General features: G+C 38.5%; 4 protein-coding genes across 5 annotated transcripts; 2 read left to right on the forward strand and 2 right to left on the reverse strand.

Annotated features, from left to right (window-relative positions):
- Positions 1 to 456: 456 nt before the first annotated feature.
- Positions 457 to 4,753, forward strand: LOC121801937. 2 transcript variants are annotated; one of them, XM_042201414.1, is made up of 11 exons: positions 457 to 691; positions 1,268 to 1,311; positions 1,631 to 1,711; positions 2,437 to 2,544; positions 2,903 to 2,994; positions 3,107 to 3,181; positions 3,257 to 3,326; positions 3,706 to 3,807; positions 3,883 to 3,991; positions 4,218 to 4,280; positions 4,541 to 4,753. In XM_042201414.1, exons 1-11 carry the CDS (start codon positions 577 to 579, stop codon positions 4,627 to 4,629), a joined length of 948 nt encoding a protein of 315 aa, XP_042057348.1. In that variant the 5' UTR covers positions 457 to 576; the 3' UTR covers positions 4,630 to 4,753. The 2 variants fall into 2 exon arrangements, with proteins under 2 accessions (XP_042057348.1, XP_042057349.1); XM_042201415.1 differs by having other exon boundaries at positions 1,649 to 1,711.
- Positions 4,754 to 5,041: 288 nt separating this feature from the next.
- Positions 5,042 to 8,888, reverse strand: LOC121801936 (nucleolin 2-like). The gene is made up of 15 exons (XM_042201413.1): positions 8,735 to 8,888; positions 8,598 to 8,646; positions 8,192 to 8,361; positions 7,462 to 8,034; positions 7,162 to 7,212; positions 6,969 to 7,055; positions 6,781 to 6,873; positions 6,642 to 6,677; positions 6,429 to 6,520; positions 6,236 to 6,353; positions 6,062 to 6,150; positions 5,882 to 5,975; positions 5,704 to 5,792; positions 5,317 to 5,618; positions 5,042 to 5,236 (listed from the first exon to the last, which is right to left on the reverse strand). The coding sequence occupies exons 1-15, from the start codon at positions 8,762 to 8,764 to the stop codon at positions 5,208 to 5,210; spliced, it is 1,902 nt and encodes a 633-aa protein (XP_042057347.1). The 5' UTR covers positions 8,765 to 8,888; the 3' UTR covers positions 5,042 to 5,207.
- A 5,972-nt stretch (positions 8,889 to 14,860) lies between these two features.
- Positions 14,861 to 17,503, forward strand: LOC121805438 (cell division cycle 20.2, cofactor of APC complex-like). Its single transcript, XM_042205286.1, has 4 exons — positions 14,861 to 15,260; positions 15,853 to 16,116; positions 16,201 to 16,470; positions 16,542 to 17,503. The coding sequence occupies exons 1-4, from the start codon at positions 15,174 to 15,176 to the stop codon at positions 17,262 to 17,264; spliced, it is 1,344 nt and encodes a 447-aa protein (XP_042061220.1). The 5' UTR covers positions 14,861 to 15,173; the 3' UTR covers positions 17,265 to 17,503.
- A 2,027-nt stretch (positions 17,504 to 19,530) lies between these two features.
- Positions 19,531 to 23,711, reverse strand: LOC121801942 (photosystem II stability/assembly factor HCF136, chloroplastic-like). Its single transcript, XM_042201427.1, has 8 exons — positions 23,284 to 23,711; positions 22,577 to 22,812; positions 21,560 to 21,690; positions 21,291 to 21,423; positions 20,866 to 20,988; positions 20,364 to 20,438; positions 19,948 to 20,063; positions 19,531 to 19,789 (listed from the first exon to the last, which is right to left on the reverse strand). The coding sequence occupies exons 1-8, from the start codon at positions 23,615 to 23,617 to the stop codon at positions 19,723 to 19,725; spliced, it is 1,215 nt and encodes a 404-aa protein (XP_042057361.1). The 5' UTR covers positions 23,618 to 23,711; the 3' UTR covers positions 19,531 to 19,722.
- Between the last annotated feature and the right edge of the window lie 224 nt (positions 23,712 to 23,935).

Consider the following 23,935-nt stretch of genomic DNA (forward strand, 5'->3'; position numbering starts at 1 on the left):
TAAATTTAAATTATTTTTTCGCAAAAAATATATCAAATTAAAAGGTAATTTTATAAAGATTCTAACAAGATCTCAATTGTATATGTTCTAAATACGTTCGAATGATGAAATTTGATAGTTTCCATTTTAGTTTTCGTATATGTCACAAATTTTCAATATAATGCATGTAAAATATTAATAAAATTGTGTTGATATTTTCGTGTACTTGTGTTGAAATACTCATATCATAGTGTCAATATTTGTAATACACTATGTTGATATAAAAAACCGCAAAAATTATGATATGATAAAAGAATTACGATCACGATCTTACCCCATTTGTTAATATTTTATCTACTATTTAATGAAATTCATGAGATTTAATCTCATCCACTCTATAAATATCCAAATTATAAATACTACATATAATCAATCGTATTCGTGGGTTTCAGATAAATCCCAAATTTAATATACTGCTAATGCATATTTGAAGAAAATTATGGCGGTTTAGAAAGAAGCCGTGGCAAAACTAACTTCTTCATCTCTCTCACATCTACAAATTACAATTTCGCTTATCGTTTGATTTGTTCCGTGAAAATGGCGGCGGCGGTGCTGACGTCTTCGATTATGCGTATCAAAGCTTCGTCCAGCGCTTTCTCCAAGAGTAGGAGAGTTCGACGTCCCCAAAATGTCGACGGAGACTTGTTCGTCGGTACCGATCCGAATCATATATACTTTACCTGTTTCTGAGCTGCATTTCATATCAATTTTCTGTTTCTGAGCTGTATTTCGTATCAATTCTACATACTTTGAATCGCATATGCTTTATGTGTTTCTGAGCTGCATTTCATTTCAATTTTTTTGGTCGTGAGGGTATTTCACATCCGGCTGCAACTTGTACATCTGTAATTATGTTTTCATGGTGAAGAAAATTGGAAAGAGAACTCATTCTTCTGTGTATACCGTTCATTTTGTGCTGATTAACTTGCAAAGTATCACTAGTACTCAAATCTCTCTGTTTTATATTGTGTGTGGTGTAACTGTGAAGTAGATAGATGATGTGAAGTTAAAAATGCCATACCAAATGCAACTGTCCGCTGATTCCTATCATGTTAGGGTTTTCCAGCCTCTAATCAAATACCATTCACATCCTAAGAGTATTGAGAAAATAGCTTGTTTCTTCATTTCTAAATTGGTAGATATTTGTAGTTGCTGATATTTTTTGGTTTAGTTGTTTCTGATAAGTCGAGCTTTACGTAACAAAGGATTGATGTATTTTATGCTGCAGATAATACATGCATAGATTGTGACACCTGTCGTTGGATGGCTCCGGTAACTATTCTGAGAAAGTTTTAGCTTCACGTTTAAGAAGTTATGGACTTGAAAATTCATATGATTGAATTTGTTGAGCTTCACGTTTAGTAATTACTGAAATCACAATATATTCTTAAGCTAGGCTACTTAAAACTTATGATATGGCATTTCAATGTTAGTAGGACTTAAAAGTGCAACGAAGATAATAGTCCTTTAGTTGAAACTGTCACTGCAGAGATAAACAGACCATGGCAATGAAATGATAACTTTTAGTTTATTGAGTAAATGCACTTGCTTTTGTTGGCTACGGCCTACGACCAATCAAATTTTGCTTCAGGAGATATTCAAACGACAGGATGGCATGTCTGCAGTGCTTCAACAGCCAACATGCCATGAAGAGAGAACCAGAGCTCTTCAGGTAACTTTCTCGCTGTAGACTGTTCAGAAATTCTAACCATAGTGTATGTTCTCTTGAGTCTCTGAGGTATTTGAATTTATGGATCTCATTTGACTCTCTAGTTTGATCATAATGGTGTTGACCATCAAAATGTAAATTGTGGAGTCTAAAGTGCTTAAATATCAATGCTGTAAATATGAGACAACGGCAGGGTCGTCTTATTGGTTAAACTTATGGTCCTCTCTTATCCTATGTTGTATTATTAGTTGATTATTCGTACATCTAGGATTTTAATGTCCAACAGAGAAACCCAAAACTGCTTCAGTATGAGACATAAGATGCAATTTAGATGCTCTTAAGAAATCTAATTTGGAAAGAACTCGACTTAGTTTTTCTGGAGGGGGAAAAATATGTGGCAAGACTGAAATTGTATTCCAGCTGAAAATGCAGAGTGACAAAATTGAATTTCCTAATATTCACAAGACAACTTATATCCCATCTAATCAGTAGAGTTAAACTTATTGGCAGTAAGCAGAGATATGTTAAGGCATATGTTACAAAATATGAGATCCGAAGTAGGACATCTAGCTCGATGAGTTTCTGCATATAGAGAGTGACTACAATTTCATTTAAAAGACATGACAGTGTATTTTCAACATCATCTGTTATTTAGATGTGCTTGTTATATTAATTTTATGCCATGCATAATTTCATGTTGATCAGACCTGTCTGCCATTTGATTCTAGGCATTACTTTCTTGTCCGACAAACTCGATCCACACAGAACAGCCCCCTCGTGATATTTTAGCAGTTCATAAAACGTTCCCAAATCCAATTAATGAGGACAAAATTCAGGTATGTCATGGGTTTATTCATGTATTTTTTTCATAATAGTTGGGAGTATTGAATTGGTAGATTGTACCTGTACAATAGTCATGTTTCCAATGGTTTGACATAAAGCACAGAAATCTGAAGTGGTGTGAGTTTTGCATATAGAATCAGAAAGTTAACAATGTCATCTGACACGAAGTTTAGTTACCATGGCTCAACTCTTTTACTTTTAGATATACATGAACAAAGTTTTCTACAAACATGAGGTGACTCACCATTGGGATTAACTAGCAGTGTGCAGTCCGTCTTATTATCATCAATATATTTTTTTCATGTCCATTATTAACGTAATCTTCACTTGGCACTAACTAATTGATTTCAGGGAGTGTACCACTGTGGTTACCACTCTGAAAAATCATATGGAGCAACATCCTATTTTGTGCAACGACCCGAAGGGAATATATTAATAGACAGGTAATCTCACTTGTGGTATACTTGTTTTCTCTTGAAGATGCATTTCCATTTGACTGAGAACTAAATTTCTCAGAAAGCAGTGTAAAATTACATTTTTGCTTCGAATTTGTAGCCCTAGATACACGGAGAGACTCGCCAGCAATATCAAGAAGATGGGTGGAGTTCGCTTCATGTTTCTCACCCACAAGTATGTTACATATGAGTCACAGTTCGTTCATATATACCAATTCTCATATATTTGATGTTTCTACTCCACTTTCAGGGATGATGTTGCAGATCATGATAAGTGGTCAAAGGAGCTGGGTTGTTCGAGGATTATTCATTCGGAAGAAGTAAGATGATAAAATTTTCGAATGATATTAACACAAGCGCACACTCCCACATTTTTTCTCGAGGATCCTGATAAATGATATTGTACATCTATTTGTTACATTTTTGTGTCAACTCTAGCAGCAGACGGTATAGACAGAGCATAGTAGTTATAAATGAAATGAAAACGGAATAATGGAAAAAAGAGATGCTACCTTTGTCATACAGATCCTCTTTTCATGTCCATTTCTCCATTATGGTCTAATGCCGTATGCAAGATAATATGCTGCGCTCTCGTGCCTTTCCTTTTCTTTTTGTATATCTGGTAGCGTCTTTGTGCTTCTCTCGAAGTAGAGTGGTTTTGAATCTAGAAGAAACTCATCGCAATGGTAACATCACCAGGTATGTGATTCGACAGCTGATGTGGAGATCAAGCTAGAGGGAAATGGCCCGTGGACCCTTGGCAGCGACATCACACTTATACACACCCCAGGACACACAAAAGTGAGCAGATATTTTGTTGATGATGATGCTGTCCTGCTTCAACTCAAGCCAGAATTTTTCACCTTATAATGACAGGGTTCCGTCTGCTTACTCGACAAAACTAGGAGGATCCTCTTTACCGGTGATCATCTTCTGATGGATGAATTTGGATGGAGCATACTAGACCAATACAATTGGTTTTCAGGTTTGCGCAATTTAGATTATCTTCTGTTCACTGAATTGGATTCATGGCCAGTGGTTCATGAGTAGAAATGGCAGCTAGTTCAACTGATTCATATGAATAAAGCCAGCTTGACCAATTCTTTTCCAATCTATTTATTAAACTAGTTTTTCGTCTTTTGACATCGCATCACTATCGTACATGCATCATTTTGAACGATACTTTCCCTCCCGTTTTGTATGTTTGGCAGTTACTGAACAATTGAAGAGTGTCCAGAAGCTGGTTGAGCTGGATTTTGAATGGATACTACCTGGTGAGTAGAGTAGTATCTTAGCATCTCTATTGCTTCTTGTTTCCTTTAAAATGTTAATAACTTTGAGATTCTCCAAATCAGGGGTTTTCTTCTTCTATCACTTGTATTCATAAAACAACAGTTTTTATTCATAACAATAGTCACTTTTAATCATGAGTACGTGTAAATGTGATCCAAATAGTTGATAATGCACACTATGGTTAATATCAAGTTTTTATTACATTTATGGTGAACATGATGCACTCTAACATGAATATCAGGACATGGGAGGAGAGCATCATTTAAAAATGCCCAGGAAAAAGACACGTCGTTGAAAGCTTTCTTGGCCGCCAGAGGATTTCAGGGTTAGACGTTTTGCATTTTCCTATTGCTATCGTTCTCTCTTCAAAACATAGCAGTGCAAATGTAAAAACCCACTATACTACTATCAACTTTTTCACACAACCTTCTTTAGAATGTGCGTTTGGAAACCAGTCCAGAGTTTCTAAAAATAAGTTGGACAGATTTACACACTAATGACTAATTTTGAGTACAAGATTTAAGAAAATAAAATTTAGTGCAGTAGTTAAATAAGATAAGAAAATAATAATAATAAAATAACTGAGTTATTTGCTGTGATAAGAAAACCCCAAAATAGATACTACATGAGAGACGAAAGTGGTGTAAATTGCAAGAATGACACTCAACAAGTTATAACGATTTGTCGTTGGATAAATAATGAACAAAAAAGGCCTTCAATAATTAAGATAGCAATGCCCAAATAATTAATACTATGAAGATGTATAAAAATTTGCAACTCAATAAATTGTCTAAGCATAAAGCTTACAAGATCCAAATCCACACGAAAATAAAAATTATAATGCCTAAAGAGTAAATAAACAAAACTCGGCATAGTATTCATAAATATTTCAGAAATTATGACAACGTCTACTCATCGCTGAATGTGGTTTTCTTTCCTGCAAAAAATTCCAACAATGACAATTAGTCAGAAGACTATGTCTCGTTCTGATGCAAAAAAAATTGAAGGTTTACATACCAGATGGAGTAAAGCTGGGTTTGTTGCCGAATCCACGTCCTCTGCCACCGCCACCAAAACGACCACCAGAGTCCCGACCGCCACGGCCACCACCACGGCGCCCGCCACCTCCGAATCGGCCACCAGAGTCCCGACCGCCACTTCTTCCAAAGCCTCTACCACCCCCTCTGCCGCCACCAGAAGCATTATTATCCCTTGGCTTGGCCTCATCAACATACAAGGTGCTGTCTCCGAGTTGGGATCCACTTAGCTCCAAAGCTTTGTTGAAGCCATCTCCTTCCTTGAAATCAAGGTAAGCAATACTGAAGAATAAAACCAATAGCACCGTTAGCACCTTGTGAAATCATAACAAGCAGATGTAGAAGGTGAGAGAGAGAGACTACTGACCCTTTAACACCACCCTCCTGATCTTTGGGGATAGAAACTCGGGTGATTTCGCCACAGTCGCTGAAATGCTCCTCCAGGGCGCTCCTAATCTGCAAATTCATCATTAGTAACAATTTTTTTTTATCTTTGTAGGGAGATCAAGACTCGGGTAAACTAATATGGACATGCCAATATTTACCTGGTCTTCACTGTCAAATTTGTTAAATCCGCGAACAAATGCTGTTTGTCCCTGAGCTCCTCCTCCCCTCTGGAAGGATTGTGAATCCCGGCCACTATAAAACAATAAAAGTTATAATCTCAGAACAAACTATTAGCTGGAGAAAGTAGATACTGCAGAGAAGTATTGACGCAGTCGTACCCGCTGAACGGAGTGGCAGCACCCCTTTCTTTAGCAAGGTCAAGTCTCACTTCACGACCCAACAACTCTTGACCATTCAATTCCAATGCCTACATAGTTTTTAGACAATAATTTTTTTTCTCAAATTTTACATACTGTAAATCTATCTACATATGCATCAGTATAGATTTTTACCTTTGCCGCTGCTTCAGCGGTAGCAAACTCAACATGACCAAAGCCCCTGAATGAATTATCTTGACCCATAGCAAAACGGACATCTACAACTTCCCCAGCAGATTTGAAGAAGTTCTCACTGTGAAAAAACAATCGTCAAAGAAACTACATAATAATAATTAACTAAATAATAACTTGAGGATAAGGAACTCACACATCAGCTTGCTCAACAGAGAAGGATAAGTTTCCAACAAATAGAGTTTTTGAACCTCCAGATTGCACATTGGGTGTGGCAGGTGTCTTGGGCTGCACAAATATGAATTAGGAATTAGTTATAGGTTCTATGATAGAAATAAAACAGAACAGGTGTGTTGGTTTAGATCATAAGATAGCAAATTGTATTAAACACTGAAAGAACATCACTCACAGTATTGTCAACATCCATCATTTGAACATCTCCACTCTGCGTAACAAAATAAAAGTCATGTAAGGATAGATAGTCATGACAAGGACACATGTGAAACAGTCAAGTGAAAACACAGTAGAAGGATAAGATTGGCCATTACTGTTTTCTTGGGAGTCTTAGCAGGTTTTTCATCTTCTTCCTCTGAAGACTCATCTTCCTCAGAGGACTCTTCGGAACTGGCACTCTTCTTTGCCTATAAACATAACATATGTCAGCATGAACTAAGACCTAATTAAAAAATCTTCACCTGTATTGAAACAATATAGCAAAAAGATAACATTAACATACTTGGCCTTTAATCTTCTTTTTCTGAGGTTCATCATCACTTTCTTCAGAACTCTCATCACTATCATCATCAGAACTTTCCTCCTTGGCCTGCATATCATTTATTAGTAATTATACTACAATTCCTTCAGTACTGCATGCAAAACTACAGTTGATTAAGAAGGAATGAACAATAATGGTGTTGAACCAGCAGTACCTTTTTAGCATCTGCAATGGGTCTCTTCAATGAAGCAGCCTTGGGTGCTTCCTGCAAAACATAGGCAATGAATGCGAAGATATATTACTACTTTTTTGTACTGCCTGATAATCAAATTAAAGCATCAATCAGAACAAAGCAATATGGATTAAGTATGCAGCAAGACAATGCTGAGAAAACTTTTAAGAACAAGCAAAAATACAAATCTCTGAAAGCATGTAAAAAGTCATTAAAAACTTAAAATATATACATTTGAAAGCATGCAAAAAGTCAGAAACAAGCTACGTAGGATGCACTTACTTCCTCATCAGAGCTTTCGTCTGAATCAGATTCATCACTGGACTCCTCTTTCTTCTTGGGAGCTGCAGCAGGGGTGGCAGCAGGAGCTTTCTTGGCCGGAGCATCCTCCTCATCAGAACTGGACTCTTCCTCAGACGAAGATTCATCTTTCTTGGCAGGGGCGGCTGCCTTCTTAACCGGAGCTGGAGCTGCTTTCTTGGCTGAGGCAACATCCTCATCAGAACTGCTATCTTCCTCAGAATCAGAGGATTCCTCTTTCTTCTTGGCTGCAGCAGGGGCGGTCACAGGAGCTTTCTTGGCTGGAGCATCATCCTCATCAGAACTGGACTCTTCTTCGGATGATGACTCATCTTTCTTTGCTGCAGGTACAGCTGCCTTCTTAACTGGGGCTGCAGGTTTCTTGGCTGGGGCAACATCCTCATCAGAGCTACTATCATCGTCAGAAGAATCAGAGGACTCCTCTTTCTTCTTGGCAGCAGCAGCAGGGGCCTTCTTAGGAACATCTTCCTCTAAACCACTGCTTTCCTCTGAGTCTGACTTAGCAGACCCATTCTTGGCAAGTGGTGCCTTAGTCTAGCCAAATAACAGACCCAAATAAATATATAAACAATAATCTCCAAACGTTTAATAGGTAAAAATCATGACTTAACTAAACAATACATCAGATTTTTAAATATTATACGAGTAAGAAATGCAATAGTATTATGTTAAATGAGGTATAGGGATAAACCTTGGGAGGTTGCTCATCTTCAGAAGAAGAGTCATCTTCAGAAGAAGAAGACTCGACCTTCTTCTTAAGGACCTTCTTTTCAATTTTGGCCTCAACCTTCTTTTCTTCCACCTTCTGTTTCTTAGCACTCACCACTTTCTTCTCAATAGCTTCCTCTGCCTCTCTCTTGCCTGCCAAACAATCACAACCACATAGAGTAAATCAATCTAAAATCAAACCAATAACTATACTCAAAGCGTCTCTCTAGCCTATCAGAAACAATCACAACCACATCGAATAACTCAATCTAAAATCAAATCCATAACTCCACTTAAAGCTAACAACGACAAAAAAAAATCACACGCCATAAAAAGCATAGGAAAACCAGCAAATCAACGATGACGAATACAACGAATTAAAAACAAACCTTTCTTCAAAGGCTTGGTGGGAGCAGCGACGACAGCAGCTGCTTCGACCTACAAAAGTCGTAATTAAAACAAAAAAAAATCAAACGGAATTCAACGAAAGCAACAGCAGATGAATAACATAAACGTTGATTCTCACCTTAGCGGCCTTCTTGCTTGATTTACCCATAACAGATGATGTTAAGAGAGGGAGAGAGCGGCAGAGAAAAAGGAATCGTCAAAAACCCTAGAAAGTGTATTAGGGTTTAAAGAGGAGAAGCAGATATTTTAGAAACGAGTGCGCCTCGTTTTATACTAGGTTTTGAGCGACACGTGTTTCCTTACATTTTTTTCCTTCTCTTGTTTTTTAATATAGCACAGTAAATACATTATTTTACTTAAATTTCGACAGGAGTAATTTACAATGTTATATTAGTATTATAAAAATATATTTATAAATGGTGATTATTTTAAATTGTGTCTCTTTATTTATTTAAATTATTTCGGGTCAATGCGAGTAATATTTAATTTTGCTAGAATATTTAATTGTAAAAAGTTGGTCACACGCTAAAAATTCATGTATTTTATCATTATATCATAATTGATTGTATATACCGAAATTTACCTAAAATTCATATATTTTCGGGTATTAGTCATTTGAAAATAGTTTAAATAAAACATTCTCTAAAATAGATTCAATAATAAATATTTTTGTATTTATGATCTTTTTTAAAAAAAAAATTACTCCCTCCGTCCCAAGTTACTTGAGTCGTATTCCTTTTTGGGTTGTCCCAAGTTACTTGAGTCATTTCTCTTTTTGGCTAAAAACAAAATATCTAATCACACTTACTTTATTTTTTCTTTTACTTTATTCTCTCTTCTTTCTCTTACTTTATTCCCTCATCTACTTTATTTAACTCACTAAACAAAACTTTTTTAAATCTCGTGTCGAAAAGAAACGCCTCAAGTAACGTGGGATGGAGGAAGTATATGAAAGGTAATCATCATGTGAACACCTTTACAAGAAAAAAGGTACCTAGAATTGAACTAGATATTGACCACGAAAGTCATAGATTGGGTTATGCTCTGTGTGTATGATTCATGCTAGAAGTGTACTACGTTGTAAGACATTATTTGTTTGATATGCGAGTTAAGAGCAAGTATTAAAAGCGCATTGATATTTTTAAGTTTTAACTCTCAATTAATTGTCGATTTTTACTTTAAGCCCTCGTGAAGGCTTAAAAGGCTGAGCTTTTGTGATTATCAACCAAGCCACAGTTCTCGTGTGAGGCGTATTCTACTCCGACAAAGGCTCAACTTGAGTTCGAATTATTAGAAAGAAAAAAATGACACAATGTTCGAGGCATAAAAAAGTCTTGTGTGAGCCTGATTAAAAAAAATCTTTGGTAATTAGCAAGGATATTTACTGGCGGACGCAGTGACTATTCTCCGCGCTAATAGAGGCAGGCATCTCAATGAGTGGGACATCAGGCCCAATGATATAAAGTTGCTACATACCCAACCCAGTAACTATTTCTCGCGCTAATAAAGGCGGGCACCTCAATGAGACCATTTACTTTAGAATGGGCGAGTCTCATGCCACTCAACCACTCAACCACACGTCTCATGCACCTCAATGAGACCATTCAAATTTTTTATTTGCGTACATGATATAGTTATGTGGGCTTTGCCGGGGCACGTGCCTTTTCACGTACGAACATGAAATTATTCTCCGAGAATCACACAAATGGGCTTTTTCTAGGCTATTCGATATTACCACATACACCCATAGAGTATTTTTTGGACCAAATTATCCTTTTTAGCCCTACGCACTATTCCAGACCTTTTATAATCCAATTGTAGCTAACATGATCATCACTCCACCCATGTCACTTATGTTATTTCAACTACTATCTCCGTATTTGAAAAATAGATTCATAGAAATATTTGAAACGACATGGGTTTTAATGCATATTTGATAAAGTAAGATTATGAGGTTCACTTCCTAAAATAGAAAGTTTCTATTTTTTAAGGACGGGCCAAAATAGAAATAGTTTCTATTTTTAATAGACGGAAGTAGTATAGAATGCTGAACTTTACAATGTCATAAGCTCTTCAATAGTATTCTTGCATTATTAAGCTGGACTTCGTCATCGTCTTAACAACTACTACAAATTATGTGGAAAAAGTGCATGAATATTTATGATTTTAAAAATTATGATAAATTGTCAAATAAATCACGAAATAGGATCAGTTTTATCTCACATTTTCAAAAACTAAACTACTCCATAAATAAAAAAGTTTGCAATTTTCGTAATTATCTCATTTATCTTCTCTAAGACAAAATGCGATGAATTGCCATTCGATTTCAAACACGTCATTAACTACATAAACATGTACTATCACCATAAGAAAGGTGGCAAATTTCCTAATATAGTCATAGCATTTCCACTTGTTTAAAATTGATTACTACATTCAATGGCGGACACACAGTAAGGAGAGGGGAGGGGCTTAAGCCCTTCCCCATTTTTTCCCCCTATTTTTCTTCTTCTAAAACTTCCAAAATTTTCATAAACTAATCTTTAGCCCCTACCAAACTAATGGCGTTGAAGAGCAAATGCTGGATGTTGAAGTGAATAAGGGGCTGAAATTATAAAATTGCAGAGGAAAACAATGGCGGCTAGGTTATTACTTATTAAGAAGAAGATGACTTGGTTGGCCAATTAAAAATAGTCTATACTATTAAGAGCATTAGCAATGGGGCGCCCTTAGGCGCGCCCTATGCACCGCCACGTCATTATTTTTATCCTTCTACCCTCTCACCTGCAATGGGGAGCCCTAAGGCGCGCCCTATACATTTTCTTTTATTTGAATATTTAAATAACTACAAAAATTGGAAAAAAAAACTTCATTTCATTTATAAAAATTAATACATTGCAATACGAATTAAAAAATATGCAAACTCAGCGAAGGCGGTTACGGGCCCACACTTCTTCAATCATGTCGTTCATGAGCTGAGCATGGTCTTATTGGTTGCGCATTGAGGCCTGTCTAGATAGAACCTCATTAAAGCCCGTCAGTAATCCTCTAGCGGTGGGCGTGGTCGCCGTGCCGAACGAGCTAGATGCACCTTCATCATCGTTCCAGTCGGTGATGCTTTCACCTTCATGCTCGACTATCATGTTGTGCATGATTTATGCACGCATACATGACATTGGCGATGACTTCCTTGAACCAGATACGAGCCGACCCTTTCACTATTGTCCACCGTGCTTGGAGCACACCAAATGCCCGCTCGACATAATTCCGCGCCGCCTCCTGCTTGTGCGCAAATAAAACCCTATTCTCACCAATTGGGCAGCTGATCGTCTTTACAAAAACAGGCCACTGTGGGTATATGTCATCGGCCAAGTAGTACCCCACGTGGTATGGGAGCCTGTTGGAAGTGAACTCGATGGTCGGGCCATTGCCATTGCATTGCTCGGTGAAGAGGGTGGATGAGTTTATGACGTTGATGTCGTTGTTCGACCCGGCTACACCGAAGTAAGCATGCCAGATCTAGAGCCGATAGTCAGCGACGGGTTCGAGGATCATCGTCGGGTGGCTGCCCTTGTATCCACTAGTGAATTGGCCTCTCCACGCCTTCGGACAATTCTTCCACTTCCAGTGCATACAGTCGATGTTCCCTAGCATCCCAGGAAAGCCGTGCACCGTCTCGTGCATCTTCATCAGGCCCTGGCAATCAACAGCAGTCGGCCAGCGCAAATATGTGTCCCCGTAGGCCTCCACAATTCCCCTACAAAATCTCTTCAGGCACTCCCGGCCTTTTGTCTCCCCGACGTGGAGGTACTCGTCGAAAATTCCCGTCGTGGTGTCGTAGGCCAACTGACAGAGTGCATCCGTGCACTTTTGCAACGGTGTAAGGCCGGGTCTGCCGACGCCATCTTCCCGATACGTCATGTAATCATCACGTGACTCCAACGTCCGGACAATGCTGAGAAAAAGGCAATGCGTCATTCTAAACCGGCGGCGGAAAACAATCGGGCCCCACCGTGGTTGCTCGGCAAAATAGTCTGCAACCAGACGTTGGTGAGCTACCGCGTGGTCGCGTCGGACAACCGTCCGACGTCGAATAGGCCTGTGGATCAGCTCCGCCGCCGCCGCCGCCTCCTCGCGCTGCAGTTCGGCTAATCATTCCGCCATGGCCTCTTCAACGGCTGCATCTAAGGCATCCCCGGTCGGACTACCTTCCTCTAAGGAACTAGTGGTGTCGTCGTTGTGGTTCATTTTGGTATGTAAGAGAGGTAGAAATGTGAGAGATGAGAGAAATGAGAGAGGCGAGATGTTCGTATGAACAAGTGAATGAGAAACGAGGTTTAAATAGACAAGATTTGGAAGAAAAAAAAACGTGTGCCATCGTCCGTGCCTATCGTCTGCGGAGCCCACAATGGTGCCCGATGGCGCGAACGATAGCCTATCGTCCGAGCACCCACAATGGAGCCATCGGATGCGCCCGAGGACGATGGCAAGCATCGGGCGCCCCATTGTGGGTGCTCGATGACACCTGGGAATGACATGAGGAGCGACATTCTAAAAAATTACGCCACAACGAAGGATTTTAAAAAATGGGCTGCTATTTTGTTAGAAAATGTTAGTATATGGAGTAATTTATTTATATTAATGTAAATAATTAGAAGATGTGCTATAATATTAATTGTATTGTTTTTTATTTATTTATTTATTTATTTTTATTTCTACTTTAGAGTGACATTTCGATTTATTTAATTTGAATTTTAGTGTTATATTTGTCATTGATTCATATTATAATAGTAATAGTTGTTACGAGATTGTGATTTTTTTCAGTATGATATAATTTTTTCAATACTTTTTAAAAATCATTCTCTTACTTTTCAATTTACTTTTCAATTTACTTTTCAATTTGCAGTTAAACTCATATTATCATTAACAAAGTTATTTTCATGTACGAAATGAGTAGTTATTCTTTCAAGCACATATATACAAGAGTAAAGGTCCTTTTTGGTCCTAAATATATGACGATTTTTTTTATTTTGGTCCAAAATATTATCTTTTGAATTATTCGGTTCCTCACATTTGAAATCGGATCACATTTAGTCCGAAATGGACGGAACTGTTAAAATTTAACATCGCCTCCGACCGCGCCGCCCTCCTCGGCCTCCGCGCGGCAGTGGGCGGCCGCGTCCTCCTCTGGAACCTCTCCAGCCCCATCCCCTGCGCCTGGCCCGGCGTCAACTGCTCCCCCGACAACTCCTACGTCGTCGAGCTCCACTTCCCCGGAATGGGCCTCTCCGGCGAGCTCCCCTCCAAATCCTTCTCCAACATGACCAATCTGTAGACTCTCAGCCTCCGCTACAACGCCCTCTCCGGCCCCCTCCCGCCCGACCTCTTCACCTCCCTCCGCAATCTCTACATGCAGCACAATTTCTTCACCGGCGAGCTTCCCCAAACCCTCTTCTCCCTCACCTCGCTGGTGCGGCTCAATCTAGCGGAGAACAACTTATCCGGCCTGATTTCGCCGGGTTTCGCCAATTTGACTCGGTTAGGAACTCTCTATTTGCATAAAAACTGCTTTTCCGGCCCAATCCCCGCCATAGTTCAATTCGATGTTTCCAGCAATAGCCTAATCGGCTCAATCCCCAATTCCCTTTCGAAAAACCCTAAATCCTCCTTCCTCAGCAATTCGCTCTGCGGCGAGCCTCTCAATTCATGCGAAAACGCTAATCCGAAGAAAAAGAAGCTCTCCGCCGGAGCGATTGCCGGCATTGTGATCTCCTCCGTCGTCGCGGTTTTCGTTGACTGTTAAATTTTAACAATTCCGTCCATTTCGGACTAAATGTGATCCGATTTCAAATGTGAGGGACCGAATAATTCAAAAGATGATGTTTTGGACCAAAATAAAAAATCGTCATATCTTTAGGACCAAAAGGACCTTTACTCTATATGCAATGAAGGAAGCCCTTACAGGAAAAAATTTCTGCGTCCACCACTGACTACATTATCATGTATTTCACCGAAAAGAAGACGAATGAGATAATTGCAAAAATTTCAAACTCCGTGATGTATAATTCAATTTTAAAAAGTGTGATACAACTCAAAATTTAATTCTTTAGTAATTAATCAGACAATTACAAATTCATTTGACAATTACTACCTACTATAAATTCTAATTCTAATATAGAAATAAAATCAAGGAAGAGAAGACCTCAATTGAAGCTGGGCAATTTCGTCAAGTCAAATCCCAACGGCTCTTTTCCACCACAACTCGCCGCCGCATTCCATTCTCAAAAACCCTAATTACAAAATTCAACTAATATATAAACCCCTCAATTCAACTTGTTTTTCCCACCAACAAGCAATTCATTCAAATCGTGAAAACTCGCTCACAATCTTCTGTCTTTGATATTGATTACACTAATTTGATCCTATTTTGAACTGTTTTTTTACACTGATTAATTCTTCCTGCAGGCTCCGATTTACCCTTAGATTAGTTTTCTCTACACGCATTATATTTGCATATTTTTGTGTTATTTGTTTTTGCTAACATATTGGAAACAGGAAATATGAACTCATCTCCCACACCAAACAAGAGTAAGTCGCATCTCCCGCTGCAAGAGAAGCTCATCCAAAGAAGAAATTCCAAGGAGAATGTATGCTGTTTTTCCCCCTAAATTGTTTTTGTGACATTCTGCATCTGCTAATTTGTAGTCAGTTTTTATCTTTTGTGTTTGGTTGATTAAACCTTTTTCAGGGATTCCAATGTAGATCCACAAATAACTTGATTTGTTGGATGCATAATTCCTGCTAGAGTTTAGGAGTGTTTGGTTGATCTTGAACTTGCGCTGAATTAGGCAACTTTTGAGGATTTCTATGTAGATCCACTAATAAATTGATTTGTTTATTGCTTAATTGCACAATTCCTGCTAGAATATAGAAGTGTTTGGTTGATCTTGAATGTGTGATTTATCAGCCAATTTTTGGGATTATAGATCCACTAATAACTAGATTTTGTTGATTGCATAATGTCTGCTAGAGTTCTGAAGTGTCTTGTTGATCTTGCAGTTTTGGGGGATTCCAATAAATATCCACTAAAAACTTGATTTTGTTGATTGCATAATTACTGAGTGTTTGGTTGATCTTGAATTTGTGCTGTATTAGGCAGTTTTTTTGGATTCCAATAGAGAGTTTTGTCAATTGACTGTTTGTGCATGTTGTTAATTTTGCTGCTTCCTGTTCTTGCAGTTGGATCGCTTCATACCAAACAGGTCGGCAATGGATTTCGATTATGCTAATTACATGCTTACAGGTAAGGAAAACCCTTGTACAAGCTCTTCTCCATCAAGGGAAGCATACAGGAAGCAGCTTGCAGAAACCTTCAACATGAACAGAACTAGGATTTTGGCTTTCAAGAACAAACCACCAACCCCGGTAGAGGCAATTCCCAGTGATTTCTCATCCGCGGCTCACCAAGTCAAATCTGCCAAACCACGTCGTCACATCCCCCAGGTCCGTGCTGATGAAGAGCATCTTGTACATGGAATTTTGGGTACTACTAGGTTATCTAACTTTGTGTATTGTGTGTTTGTGCAGACTTCTGAGAGGACACTAGATGCCCCTGATATTATGGATGATTATTATTTGAATCTATTGGACTGGGGCAGCAGCAACGTTCTTTCCATCGCTCTTGGGCACACTGTTTATCTGTGGGATGCTTCTGATGGGGCTACCTCCGAACTCGTTACCATCGATGACGAGTGTGGCCCGGTTACCAGTGTCAAATGGGCCCCTGATGGAAGGCATATTGCTGTTGGTCTCAACAACTCAGAAGTTCAGCTTTGGGATTCCACCTCTAACAGACTGGTGAGTGTTTGTGACTATATATGTTGATGTTATCTTTCAAGAAATCGAATACTCACTCTGTTCCGTTACAGCTGAGGACCTTGAAAGGAGGCCACAGATCGCGAGTTGGTGCTATGGACTGGAACAATCACATCCTAACAACCGGAGGCATGGATGGTCAGATCTTCAACAATGATGTGAGAGTGAGGTCTCACATTGTCGAAACCTACACCGGACACGACCAAGAAGTTTGTGGGCTTAAGTGGTCGGCATCCGGGCAGCAGTTGGCTAGTGGTGGTAACGACAACATCCTCCAAATATGGGACAGATCCATGGCAGCATCGAATGCTCCTACCCAGTGGCTTCACAGGCTCGAGGAGCATACCGCTGCTGTTAAAGCACTCGCATGGTGTCCCTTCCAGAGCAATTTGTTAGCCTCGGGCGGGGGCGCTGGAGATAGATGCATCAAGTTCTGGAACACGCACACCGGCTCGTGCTTGAACTCAGTTGACACCGGCTCACAAGTCTGCTCTCTTCTGTGGAACAAAAATGAGCGTGAGCTGCTGAGTTCACACGGTTTCACTCACAATCAGCTCACTCTCTGGAAGTACCCGTCAATGGTAAAGATGGCTGAGCTCACAGGGCATACCTCTCGAGTTCTTTACATGGCTCAGAGCCCGGATGGGTGCACGGTTGCGTCTGCAGCAGGAGATGAGACTCTTCGATTTTGGAACGTTTTTGGGACACCTGAAGTTGCTAAGCCTGCACCAAAGACGAAGTCAGAGCCATTCGCTCACTTGAACCGCATCAGATAATTTTGGTTGAGACACACCTCATGTACATTTCTGTTGTAAATCATACTACATGTTTCTGCTTGTTGGATTAGTCACCCATTGTGACAATCAAAAAGTTGTACAAACTATCAAGAATATATATGGTAACTGCCATCTCTCCTCGTGGTTATGTTTTTTTATGTTTTTTTTGCTTTGAAGATACACTGTAATCATAGATAAGGATATTCATTTCCTAAGAAATTGAAAAAATCTGTTGGATATTCTGAATTTAACAAGCATATGATCTGAACATAGGGCACTTGTAATTACTATTGATATTTGACAATTGGAACATAATTTGGACTCATTAATTTAAGTTGTGTTAAGAACATTGCACGTTTCTTATGAAAGAACAAAAGCATTTTTGTTTGGCATTGAAATTCTGTGAAATACTCCAAAAATTATCCCACAAGATAATGCAGATAGTAATCAATCTAGGTAACTAATGGAGTAAATCACATGAAATATGGAAAGAGATATCTACAAAGATGTTTTTACATCCTAAATATAAAAGGAAAGAAAGAGAAATTTCCATATTGAAATAAACTTCCCAAATTAAATTTTTTAACAACAAAGAGGTAGTTGTATTTCGATTTATTTAAGCCATGGGATGGTTGATATTTGGGCTGCGTTTTGCAATAACTTAAGGTTCAAGTTAGAGATGCTTCAGAAAACAGTTTTCAGCGGAGTTGGAGGCGGCAATGGCTGTGACGAAGGCGGCAATGGCTGTGACGAAGGCGAGGGAGGCGAGGGATTCAAACGTGAACCACTCGACCCCTCTGCCCCCCCCCCTCCTCCTCCTGAGGTTATGACCGAACTCGAAAAACGGGTGTCCGGTTTGAACCTTGAAACCGATCCATTTATATTGGCACTTTTACGTTAATTATTCCGTATCTCTTTCATATTTTGCATTATTTAGTTAGATAATTTAGGGATTGCATATTTTTTCCATATCTTGGTTGTCTTGCTCATTAGGTTAGTATTAGTATTATAAATAGTGCTATTGTTATTCTCTTCAATCAGTGGAATAATCTATTTTACCTTTGATTGTATTGACTTTTTTTTCATTTAGAATCTCAATCTCACAAATTACCAGACAGACTATGATTTCCCTGCGACTTTCTATATCTTCTCCATCAATATATGCTACAATATCACAAGTAGACAAACTAAGAGGCTGCTGGAATAACTGCACTGCCACTATATTAACTGTAATGTTGTTAGATTTCTATTTTTATTTTTACCTAATTAACTGTTTTGTTTTTGAGCTAATTAATCCATATTATATTTTGCTACTACTCCACTATTTATCAACTTTTATTCATAATTTAACTGTTTGCACTAACTTACACTCAGACTCTACCTTATTTTCTTTTCTCATAAATGATTCTAAGCCTTATTTTCAGTTATTCATCGTCGAGATATTTTCTTGCACTCTCCTCGTGGTTGTGTTTTTTATTTCTCATCTTTGGCTAACTTATAATGAAAAGTTTTAACTTATAAAAAAGACTCCATATATGACACATAATATAGGTACATGCTTAAGTATCCTCAATTCTCCATCATATCTTAAAAGAAAATTTTTTAAAAAATGATTTAAGATGTGATGGAGAATTGAGAGTACTTGTTCTGTTCATGTTTTTTTAAATTGACATTAAAAGTAATTTAAGATCAAATATATCAACAGTCAACTAAGCATTTTTATATAGAGCTCAAAAGACCATATCTGATTTTTGAACGTCAAATATTCTCAACCATATCTTGTCTTAAACTTATTAGATCAAAACTGACGACATTCATCTTATTTAGAACTTGAAATATCAAAAATGGATTCAAAAATAGTACCCCGCGTCCCATTTTAGGAGTACCAGTCACTTTTCTGCACTCGTTTTATAAAAATAATAATAATGCACTCGTTTTATAAAAATAATAATAAGTAGTTAAAGTAGAGAATTGATAAAGTAAGAGAGAATAATGTTGAAAGATGCATCATTTAATCTTGAGATTATAACTTAAAAATCGACCTATAAGCTTCATATTGTGTCGAAATTGAAAGGCGAAAACTGACTTCTAAGCAACATCTCTTTCGGAGATCGAAACACCATAAGCAACATCATCTCTTCCGGAGATCGAAACACCATAACTAACTTGTGAGATCGAACACAGACTCAACTCATCAATGTTTGCCAATTATATACTAACGTATACACACATAAAATGATAAACCGAAGGTCGTTTTGAAAAAAACTTTACCAATTTCCAGTGATCTAAATAGGAGTACTATATAAAAGCCAAAGCCTTATGTATTTATGTAGAACAGCCAAGAATCAGATAAATAAACAAAATTAAGCAATCAACTCACATGGTTCCTCTTGAATGTAATTGGAGATGAGACACTGGCGATCACAGACAACTAAACAAAATATTTCAGGCAGCCTATTCATCCTAGATATTTCAGCAAGACTCCGTCGTTCCCCAGTACGAATCCTTGCTTGTCATTTATGAACCTGCGTAGCATGAATTACCAACTTGTGAACTCATCCAAGCACAGCCATGAGTATATCATTTAATGGAAAGTCTCCGCCCCCTTTTCTCGTTATCTTTCTCATCTATATGAATGGTTACTGCATATTAGTCAATGGCTTGATGAAAGAATAAAGCTTACTTCACTGAGTAAAGATTGGCAGCGATGTTGTCAGCTGCTCTGTCGCGGACCCAGGTCTTCCCACTGTTCGTGGTTTTCAGCAGAACCCCACTCCCACCGGCTGCCCAAGCCTCATCCTGCAAGTAGCATAAACCAACATCCGTTATGACACGTCTTCACAAATTATCATAAGCAACTAAATGACTCTGTCTGGCCCAAAAAATACTTTCAAACAATCAAATTATATGATCAAGTAATAAAGAACATTCACGGATGTCAAATTTGATAAATCAAAGAAAAGAAAATTTAAATAAGTTGGGAAGGCCTATATCGTCTAAAATATAGAAAGTGTACTAAGATTTGAATTATGTTGTGTGTGAGACCATGAATGCAGCAAACACTCACTAAAGAAAGTTCTCAACAGGATTCAGTTTTACCTCTGATCGGTACCCAACATCAAGAATCCCGAATCCACGACTCTGCACTGGAATTTCCTCAAATTCCTCAGATATCTGACAACATTGACAATGATTGCGATTGGTAAAAACTAATATCAAATCAAACAGATACACAAGGCAGTAAGACGGACAACACGACAATTTCCCTTGTTAATTAAAGATAAATATTGCTTAGTTTTCAATGAATAAGCATTGGAATACTAAGAATTAAAATGGCCTAAAGCAACATTTTGTTTTTGCGATAGAAAATTTATTAAGCAGGCATAAACCTTTTTTCAGTTGTGAGTCAAAGTGATATTTACCAGTAATAATTTCCTTTATAGTACATAGTTAAGTTCATGAAAATGAAATATAAGTGGCTGAATGAAGGTGAGAAACTACATCTCAGGGAAGAAATTAGGGGATTTACCTAAAAGTTATATATCTACCTTGCAACATGTAGAAAAATAGCAAATTTTCCTTTACATGAAAAGTCACTTACCCCAGTACCCTTGCTAAGAAAAAGTCCCCCACCACGTGCTAGAAGCCAAAGACCACCGTCAGCTCTCCACCCCATGTTCTGAATTCTTCTTGCAATAGCCCTATTATGAGGCTGCCAATATGCCTGAGATGTTGCATACACATTGACAACATCATAAGCTTTTCTAAAATAAAAAAAAATATCGTTTGGTAGTCAAATGCAAAAGCAGTAGATAACATGGCAATAGAGTTGAACTTCAGAATGGAAAAATATCAAATAATTCATTTTGGTCCATAGAGAAGCTAACGTGACTTTTAACACATTCATACCAACATTAAACAACTAGGAGTAGTATATAGAAGGGTGCTTTGTCTCCTAGTCTTTAACTGTGGTAAAGGTAGAAAAAATTATATTTTTTTTATGTCAATGTTGTTAGGGAAGTTTACCTGACCTGGTTCCCATGTCAGATAGAAGTTACCACGGCTTGAAACAGCGACATATTTTCCATCAGGTGAGCGATTGACAGTGCTAAATGTTCCTGTATAGTAGCTGGCACCACTGATACCACTAGAAACTGTTCTGCAACAGCAAGGGTGCACACTAGTAACTAGTACACAGGGAACCAAAATGCGAGCATAGAATATTGAGACAATAATACAAATAATATAGCGACTCAGGAAACCCGAATTCATTTTAAATCTCAGAGGAAACTAACCTATTTAAAGTAGCTGAAACAGTCTCCTGAATAGCAGCCTTCCAATTGTATCCACCATTTGATGTGACATAAATTGCACCCTGATCAGTTACCAATTCGGCACCCTTTTCTCCAGTACCCTTTATATATACCTGAAACAAGAACATTACAAACTTTATTAAGGGATAGGTTGTGGCTTATTGAATCAAATACTACATAAATAAGATGTGGTCTTGATCATTTTTGTGCCTAGTTGCATGTGACCAAAGGATCTCTAGACATTATTTCCCGATCAATGAACTAAAACTTCCAAGTTCCAACAATGCACTGCCTCCCAGCCGAATAACACTGCCATAAACAGCCATTTCAATTATGTCAAGTTGTCTCACTGTTTAATACTACCATTCTTGTCGGATTTTAACCTATTTACCCTAGTTTGAAGAATGTAACAATTCTCAGCCACAGATTCGCCACCTTTCGAAAAAGGGGTAATATGATCATACTCATAAGTCATAACAGAGGCAACCATTACAGATATGGAACGTTGGCAGATAATGTTGCCAGCTGCATCTATTCGCCATCTTTTTGGTTCTTGACCAAGAAACAACTTTGCTGGCCCGAGTCAAAGAATCCAGGTCTCTCCTTTATTGCTGCTTTTGCTATCGTGAACCAAGTCAAAGTAAATTTTGTAAAATTACATATAACCACCCTCCCTGCTTTGTTTTTGCTTGAGGCTATTCCTTTCATTCCTTATTTTGGTAAGATTAGCAGAGTTTGCACTAGTTTTGGAGTTGAAGTGGATGATACGGAAATAAATAAAAAAAGAAAGCAATCCTCAAACATGCTCAACGGTATTGGCAGTCAAGTTAGTCATCATGTGATGAAAACCGGAAAATGAAGGCGTCTACACATAAAACTAACAACATGTAACCCAAGCATAGACACTAATGTGCATGAGATGAACGCCAATATGTGGCAAATAAATGAACACATTGAGGAAAATAAAAAGGCACGGCAAGCTAGATAGATGACGGTTACCATATCACCAGGAAGTTGAGAACTTAACGGTATGCGCTTCCATGTATCTCCAGCATCTGAAGTGTACAAAAGAATAGCTGGCTTGCCTATAATCCAACCTTCCTTCCCTTTGAAGCTGATGCAATTAAACCTATAGTTAAAGTCCTCATCCTCGGCAGATGGTATGGAACGTGGAGCCCAAGTGGTTCCTCCGTCTTTTGTCTCCAACAAAGTTTGTCTAGTCCCCAATAGGAAACCTGCCAAACCATCCAAATCAAATGGGTTTTTAACCCTGCTTCATTTTCCACCAGCTTAATTAGCTATATCTTCAATCAATGTGATAATTGAAGCATCTAATTTAAAAATTCAACTATTTCGAATGTTTTTCGAAATGCTCACAGTAAATTCAGTATATATTCAAAACATCACCAATGCAACAAAATTTTCACCTCAATTACACGAACTCAGTAGGTAACATAAACAACCCCAAAAGGAAACCTGCCAAACCATCCAAATCAAAGGGGATTGGCACTCTGCTTCATTCTCCACCAGCTTAATTAGCTATATCGTCAATCATTGTGCTAACTGAACCACCAAAGGTACAATCTACTCGGATATTTCAACTATTCCGCAATGTGCTCCAAAATATTCACAGTAAATTTACACCGCCAATCTAACAAAATTTTCACTTCAATTTGCAAAAAATGAAGTCTACTGTGGAAACTAACCGTGAGAGGGATCATCGGGGACGAAAGCAATGTCGAGAAGCACGACGCCGGGATCAATCGGAAGGAAAACTCTCTCCCACTCGGACAGCGAGTCGTCCGCCGCCAGCGCCTTGCGGCCGAGCGGAGAGAGCGAAATCGCGGCGGCGGCGGCGGCTTGTAGTCCGCCGATCAATTGGCGGCGGGTGATGGAGTTATCAGTCTGCGCGGAGTGAGGAGCGGCCGAGGCAGAAGGGAGGAGGCGACATCCGCCGCGGCGGCGGGGATGGAAACGAGAGCGGAGCTGCGGCGGGAGGGGAGCGGTGATAGAAGAAGAGAGGTGCTGAAGAGCAGCCATGGTTGTGAAGGTGGTGACGTGTCACTCTCTCTCTTCACTCTTTCTCTCTCTGTAGATTGCGCGCAGTTGGGATTTTCTTATCCAAACGAATTTCAAATTGCGGTTGGCCTTTTATTTGTTAAATGTTTTTATACCTCATCCAACGCTTGCAACCACCTTATAATTTCAATATAAAATTAATAAAAATACAAGAGATAAGAGAAATAATAATTTGAAAACCGAAAAAGAAAAACATACACTAGTATTTTGTAAATTACAAAACTGTCCTTTTAACTTTGTACCTTTCCATAAGATTCATATGAAGCAGAAAGAATATAA

This window comes from Salvia splendens, chromosome 5 (genome assembly GCF_004379255.2).
Source record: "Salvia splendens isolate huo1 chromosome 5, SspV2, whole genome shotgun sequence".
Classification (NCBI taxonomy): domain Eukaryota; kingdom Viridiplantae; phylum Streptophyta; class Magnoliopsida; order Lamiales; family Lamiaceae; genus Salvia; species Salvia splendens.

Bases quoted from the DNA above. Each gene is read 5' to 3' on its own strand.
- LOC121805438 (XM_042205286.1), top strand. From the start codon at position 15,174: ATGAACTCATCTCCCACACCAAACAAGAGTAAGTCGCATCTCCCGCTG. The intron at 15,261-15,852 runs GTATGCTGTTTT...CTGTTCTTGCAG, and splicing joins GAAGAAATTCCAAGGAGAAT to TTGGATCGCTTCATACCAAA. The intron at 16,117-16,200 runs GTCCGTGCTGAT...GTGTTTGTGCAG, and splicing joins CACGTCGTCACATCCCCCAG to ACTTCTGAGAGGACACTAGA.
- LOC121801942 (XM_042201427.1), bottom strand. From the start codon at position 23,617: ATGGCTGCTCTTCAGCACCTCTCTTCTTCTATCACCGCTCCCCTCCCG. The intron at 21,424-21,559 runs GTTAGTTTCCTC...TTGCTGTTGCAG, and splicing joins GTTTCAGCTACTTTAAATAG to AACAGTTTCTAGTGGTATCA. The intron at 20,064-20,363 runs GTAAAACTGAAT...TGCTACTTGCAG, and splicing joins ATGTTGGGTACCGATCAGAG to GATGAGGCTTGGGCAGCCGG.
- LOC121801936 (XM_042201413.1), bottom strand. From the start codon at position 8,764: ATGGGTAAATCAAGCAAGAAGGCCGCTAAG. The intron at 6,874-6,968 runs GTATGTTAATGT...TTATGTTTATAG, and splicing joins AAAAGAAGATTAAAGGCCAA to GCAAAGAAGAGTGCCAGTTC. The intron at 6,678-6,780 runs GTAATGGCCAAT...TTTGTTACGCAG, and splicing joins CTAAGACTCCCAAGAAAACA to AGTGGAGATGTTCAAATGAT.
- LOC121801937 (XM_042201414.1), top strand. From the start codon at position 577: ATGGCGGCGGCGGTGCTGACGTCTTCGATTATGCGTATCAAAGCTTCG. The intron at 2,995-3,106 runs GTAATCTCACTT...TCGAATTTGTAG, and splicing joins GGGAATATATTAATAGACAG to CCCTAGATACACGGAGAGAC. The intron at 3,808-3,882 runs GTGAGCAGATAT...TTATAATGACAG, and splicing joins ACACCCCAGGACACACAAAA to GGTTCCGTCTGCTTACTCGA.